This window comes from Condylura cristata, unplaced genomic scaffold (assembly GCF_000260355.1).
Source record: "Condylura cristata isolate star-nosed mole 26May11 unplaced genomic scaffold, ConCri1.0 scaffold00016, whole genome shotgun sequence".
In the NCBI taxonomy this organism is placed as follows: domain Eukaryota; kingdom Metazoa; phylum Chordata; class Mammalia; order Eulipotyphla; family Talpidae; genus Condylura; species Condylura cristata.
The window spans coordinates 29,784,273-29,790,788 of record NW_004567117.1 but is presented as its reverse complement, the minus strand read 5'-3'; the positions used below and the strand labels follow the sequence as shown (position 1 = coordinate 29,790,788).

The window sequence follows — 6,516 nt, the reverse complement described above, 5'->3', positions numbered from 1 at the left end:
GAGAGGTCTGCTACACCATGTGAGTCAGCTCCTTGCCAGGGATGGAATTTTCGAACTTTCGCTGCAGTGGCTGCATATAGCTTCATAATGCTGTGCTTTAACCCTTTACACCACGAGGGGGGTCCCCAATTTTGATTTCTTTAGCTTAGAACTTATTTTAATCAGTGGTTGTGAGGAAGAGATCCATTAAAGTTCACTCAAATAAAAGGGAATATTATTATAGGAAATACCATGATTTCACAGGAACATGAGGCCTCCTGTGACCTGTGAAGTAGGAAGTGGTTAGCAGTTGGGGTGTCTCTCTCATAGATTTTCTTATGGTATCAAATTGGCCACTGCTTTGATATATTGACTATACTTACCTACATACATAATTGCAGCTTGTATATAGGAAGGTGTAGATTGTATTAATATTGTGGTTTGGATAGGTGGTAATAAAAATGGTATTTCCCTCAGCAGCTCCTCTCTCCCTTTCCCATATTATATATCATAGTAGATGGAGGCTTTACAAAGTTTGTATTGATCTTCCAACCTATTAGCGCTTCCTCAAATTTTTTTTGGCAATTTCCATCATATGTTTAAGAGTTGTTCTCAGGGAAATATTTTTACCCAGCAGTCATTATATGTAGCTATCATACTTATTTGTTGAAGTTTTCTGAAGATAATACCTTCAACTTGTTTTCACTCTCTAAAGTCAGTCAATAACTATTTTTTGAGAACTTCCTTGTGTAGAGCACATTACAGTTGTTATTGAAGGTGGGCTTTGGGAGGCAGCAAGATAGAATGGATAAAACACACCTGGAAAAAAGTACACTGAAGATGTAGACAGCAGAGGTTAGTAGGGAACAACTATGGAAATCCATTCTTGGAAGTATGTGTGCAGGGTCACCTTACCCCCTGCACCTTACCCGGTGAGAGCCAGAACCCAGCTGAAGACTGAGTTTAAAAAATATACATCATTTTAAGAAGAAAAGGGAGCCAGCAAGGTTTTTTAGTGAGACATATCTGTAGAATTTGGTTTAGTTAATTCCTCTGAGAATATCTTAATAGTGTTAGCTACAGGAGAGTATTGTTTGTTTTCAAGCAGAGATTGATGGCCAGGGAGATGAAATGACTTCCTAAGCTCCTCAGTTTTGATGCCACAAGTTGACCTTCATTGCGTTTGTGAAGTCATGGGACTCCAGTGACTCTCAAAGCTAGCTTCTGTCCTGTCTGCTGTTGTTTCTTTAAGCCAGGGGATTGGATTTCCCTTTTGCTTCAGAAGCCCATGAGAAGCCCATATTTCTAAGCCTCTGCCTTTCTTCCTTTTGGGGAGAGGGAGCCATATTTACAGTAGCTGATGGAGCCAGTTGTATTAGCATTTACCTAATGAAGTTAACATTGGAAATGAGTGATATAAGACTGCCCAAAAACTCCTTTTTGAGAGCCAAGCTTAGGGTGACTTTGATTTCTATTTTGTTACTCTGTAGCAAGTTTCCTTAAAATGAATATTTGAAAATAAGTGGAAGGACAGGAGCAAAGTAAAGAATTCTCAGTTGGTTTGGTTTCTTTAGGAAGAATCAAAGATATGTCTGTTACCACTGCCTTTGTTGCTATTAGTTTTTCCCATGACTTCATGTTATTTATGCTGTTGTGAAATTAGCCAACTTCAGTTATGTTATTTGTTAGGACTGGGTGCTTCGGGAAAGAGGCATTGCATTTCTTACTTGGTAAGATACATCCTCAAAAGCTATCGTAGACCTTTTCATGAAACTTTGAATTAAACTGCTAGGAGATAGGAATTTTTTTTGTTTTCTGTAGCATCAGGGTAAGATAAATAAAGTAGCGTTACATGTGTAGGAAAGGAAGTCAGTTAAAATATAATGATCATGGTACTGTGGTATATTGTGCAGTTTGGGTGTGTTTTAGAGCTGCACTTTCAGTGTGGCAGCTACCTAGCTACATGTGGTTTCTAAACTTTGAAATGTGGCAAGTCCCAAATGAGCTTGGATATTAAGGTCTAAGTATGAAAAATATATTGACATTCTAAGAAGTTGATTATTTTTAAATACACAAAAATTAATTACATGTGAAAATATTTGTGTCATTGGTATGTATGTAATTGATAATTTCACATTTTTTGTTTCACATTTCTTTTAAAATGGGCTTCTAGAAAATTTGAGTTGTATCAATATAATTTCTATTAGTGTTGATTGAGAGTATAAAATGGCTGCTGATGAGCACTTAATATTTTCTGACTTGTATATGTGAAATGTAGAGACCTAATAGCCTGTGAAGTAGACTTCTGATACTACATGTACATGTGGATTACTTTGATCTAATTAAACGTTTGCATTTTTAAAAGCAACTATTATTCTAAACAACTATCTAAATGCCAGTTTTAAGCAGTTGCTTCTGGGCTGTTACTGAGACTTAAAAGTGCAGAACAGAGGAATTAATTATCAGTCCCTGCCAGCACAGGTACTGTTCCTGCCTTTACTGTGCTACAGGGGAGGACAGGTGGAGAGGAAATCCCACTGCTGCAGTTTGTGGCACTGAGGGGTGGGGTGGTAGGTGGCAGGTTTCAGAAAGGGCTTTAGTCAGCTCCAGGCCTAATCCCCTTTCTGCTAGAAGGTGCCCTGGTGCAGGTGGTCTGACCTCGTGGCTCAGCTTTCAATTCAGGATTGACTGAAAATCATGAAGTAGCTAGACTCATGAGAAGGCAAGTGGCCACATGCATTTATTAATTTGTTGACTAAATGGAAGATGAGTGGTGAAGCACCAATAGCTTGTGACTTTGTTTTATACCCAAGAACCAGTCAGTGAAGGTGTGGGAGATAACTGCCCTTTAAGATGTATGACCATTGTTTTCTTGCTCTTTTTTCTTGGTCTTTTTTTTTAGTGGAAGTTTTAATCATTTTAGAAGTGTGACTGCAGAATAAGATATGCATGTGGTTTTTAGCATTGCTATTTAAAAATGTCCTTGTTTTCTGCTCCTTAATATTTGGAGTTCTTGGATCACAATTCTGTCTTGATTTTGTAGATTTACTACTTAGCATGGGAAGTTATGTATATATAGTGTTGCAAAACTATGTTTTTTGGGTTTCTGATAATTCTGTAGCAGACTACATTGTGTATTGGTCAGAAAGAATCAGTTTTAGAAGGAATATTTTCATTGATTGAAGGTTTTGTAGTCACCAAGGAAATAAGAGCATAGGAGCTTATTAGACTAATCAGCATAAACAGACTAAGTGGTTAATAGAAACCATTAATGACCAGAATTTAAAATTAAAATACAGCAAAATTTAACACTGCGACTTGAATTTAATTTGGGAGTGAAGGGATGGCTGAATGAACAGAACGATTCTATGTAGTAGGTGAAAAGGTTGGTTATTAGCACATGTCTCTTGATCAAATGTGGGAAAAATCAGATTTTTACAGTATGTTTTAGATAGGGTTTTTATATACCTGAGGGTGCTAGTTTATTTATGTCCTTTTTTTCCTTTCCTTTTAGAATATGGTTTCTAGTTTTAGGGTTTCTGAACTACAAGTATTACTAGGCTTTGCTGGACGGAATAAAAGTGGACGCAAGCATGACCTCCTGATGAGGGCGTTGCATTTATTGAAGAGTGGCTGCAGCCCTGCGGTTCAGATTAAAATCCGAGAATTGTACAGACGCCGATACCCACGGACTCTTGAAGGACTTTCTGATTTATCTACAATCAAATCTTCGGTATTCAATTTGGATGGTAGCTCATCACCTGTAGAGCCTGAGCTTGCCGTGGCTGGAATCCACTCGCTGCCTTCCACTTCAGTGACACCCCATTCACCGTCCTCTCCTGTTGGTTCTGTGCTGCTTCAAGATACGAAGCCCACGTTTGAGATGCAGCAGCCATCTCCCCCAATTCCTCCTGTCCATCCTGATGTGCAGTTAAAAAACCTGCCCTTTTATGACGTCCTTGATGTTCTCATCAAGCCCACAAGTTTAGGTAAGTGTTTCTTCTGGATAAGAGAATATTAAATAAAGCAAGAGACTTTCAGTTATTGACTAATGATTTGCTGTTGATGTCAGAAAATTGAGGCATTATTGTAAATAAAGTTTAAGTATATAAAGTAATCATTGGCAGCCATGACTGAAATCTGACATCAAACCATTCATTCACTGGAATGTCCTCATGTTGTAGAATTCAAATAGCTTCTGCACATGTTGGAACACACATTCTCTTAATGTATTGCGTGTTAACCCACATTTTGATACTTTTATTTTCTCTAAAGTAGCACAGGAGTTTGACATTTGCTGGTTACATTGGAAAGCATCTCAGTTTTTTAATATTCTTCAGCTGCTGAAAAAATTTAATACATTTCATCATTTTTAAAGTTGATCCACATGACTAACAGATTTTTATCCTGGTAACAGTGGCATATTTTCTTACTGTCTATTGAAATTATTTGCTGTGGTACTTGGAGTTCCTGATGAAATAAATTATTTGAAAACTAGCATATTAGACTGTTAATAATATATGTTAACTAAGTTTACAGAATAGCTGTGCTGGCTTAAAACCTAGAAGTAAGAGAATGTCTCATTGTACTTCATTGGGTATATTAAAAATAAGTCTTTGATTTTTAAAAAAAATTTATTTATGCACGTAAGAACTGGGGTGTTGGCCAGAGGTGCAGAGGATAAGAGGTTTTAGAGCCCAGAGACAGAATGGGGAGCAGAACAGGCAGATCAACTGAAATACACCACTGAGGGGGGGCAGCAGGTGAGACAGGAGCTGTCTGCTATGCATGAGTCCTCCTGGCCAGGGATGGAACTCTTGGGGCAGTGGCAATAGACTTGATAGTGGTGAGATTACTCTGTGCTACCAGAGAGGGCAAGTTTTTGATTTTGATAGGAATAACTTAGATATTTAAACTTTTCATTTTAAAAATTAACTGGAGCAAGCCTTTTAAATGTTTATTAACTACTGCTTTGCTTTTATGGTTTTATTTCCATTGTTAACCTCTTTTTTATAAGTTGATTTACCTTGTTAAAATATTTCCACAACTAATTTTTACTTCTTCCATTCTCAAGGTTTTTGGTTTATACCAGTACCCAGTATTATGTATGGCTCATCCACAGATTTCTCTCTCAGTAATTATTGCATAATTATTTCTTTGTATTTTGAGGAAGATTCAGACTGGTGAATCTCCCTTCCTCAGGACCTTCCCTCAGGGAGTCCTCAAGAATTGGGCTGAGGCAAGGATGGCAAGCAGAAGTCCTGGGATCCTGGAGACAGTTCAAGGTGTCCCAGGGATGTAGTTTAATGCCTGGGAAGAAGTCTGGAATTGCAAGAGGCACTGGTGTGTCCACTGCTCCAGGAGTTCCATCCCTGGCCAGGAGGACTCATGCATAGCAGACTGCTCCTGTCTCACCTGCTGCCCCCCCTCAGTGGTGTATTTCAGTTGATCTGCCTGTTCTGCTCCCCATTCTGTCTCTGGTCTCTAAAACCTCTTATCCTCTGCACCTCTGGCCAACACCCCAGTTCTTATGTGCTCATTGGTGTTAGTGGTGTTGCAAAAGGAGACCAGAGTCTTGCTCTTAATTTCATGCTTTGTTCAGAAAAGGAAATAGAGATTTTCTTATTTTTTCTCTACTTTGCGTAGTGTAACTCATTAAAGGAAAGTAGCAGATTCTCTGTAAGTTTGTTAAAATAAAATTTGTGTGTTCCATGTTTAGATAACTACTTCATTTGGCTTAGATAAAGTAATGCTCAGTGTTTTATGTTGAAGATAAGAACGAACTGCCTTTGGAACATAGTTTAGAAATAAGAAACACATGTTACCTCAGGCAGGGCTTACACACTTTTACTTTGAGCTAGTCGTGTTTTTTAGGACTCCCGCATATTACTATTTTTTACAAACTCTATGAGCTTATAAAACAAGACTTTCTCAAAAAGAAAAAAAAATCCTTATCTTTCCCTAATGAGAAAAAGAGAAGAATATTTTAATGTTAATAACCTTATTAGACTTATAAAATAGTTATCTAAGAAATGATTGTTTAAGTCTTGAAGTAGGAAGTTAAGAAAAATCAGCATTTTTGGACTGAAAATGTGACAGTAAATAATGATAAAGCCAAAATATGTCAGAAAATAAAAGGCACAGTAAAGGTACACCTATTATGTAAATTGCTAGCTTTAGCATCACATTTTATAAATTGCTGATAAATGTTGGTATATATCAATTGTGGAAGAATTCTAGATAGATTTAGAAAGTTCTTGGTTTATGTGTGCTTTGCAGGTCATTCAGACAGGCCTCAAATACTTGCATTCACCCGTGGGGATCCACCAAAGATTGTGCACGCACTGTGGGTGTAGATAACCTGACAATTTTGGTGCACTAAGAGTGTCTCTTAGGATTTTTTATGTTAATCAAGTGTTAACAGAAAGAAGAAAGAATCACAGCAGCTGGACTGTTGTTATATGTCACTTACAAGTCCTGCCCTTCTACACCATTACTTTTGCTTTAAACTGTTACCTTTTTTTTTTTTAATTTATA

At 37.5% G+C, this 6,516-nt stretch overlaps 1 protein-coding gene across 3 annotated transcripts in view; it reads left to right on the top strand.

Moving 5' to 3' along the window:
- The window catches only part of PIAS2 (protein inhibitor of activated STAT, 2), a 51,104-nt gene that overhangs the window by 4,746 nt on the left and 39,842 nt on the right, over positions 1-6,516 (top strand). For all 3 annotated transcript variants that reach the window (XM_012725897.1, XM_012725898.1, XM_004683882.2), the window contains exon 2: positions 3,494-3,968. In XM_012725897.1, coding sequence (XP_012581351.1) covers positions 3,497-3,968 — 472 coding nt within the window. In that variant the 5' untranslated portion in view covers positions 3,494-3,496. The remainder of the gene's footprint in view (positions 1-3,493; positions 3,969-6,516) is intronic.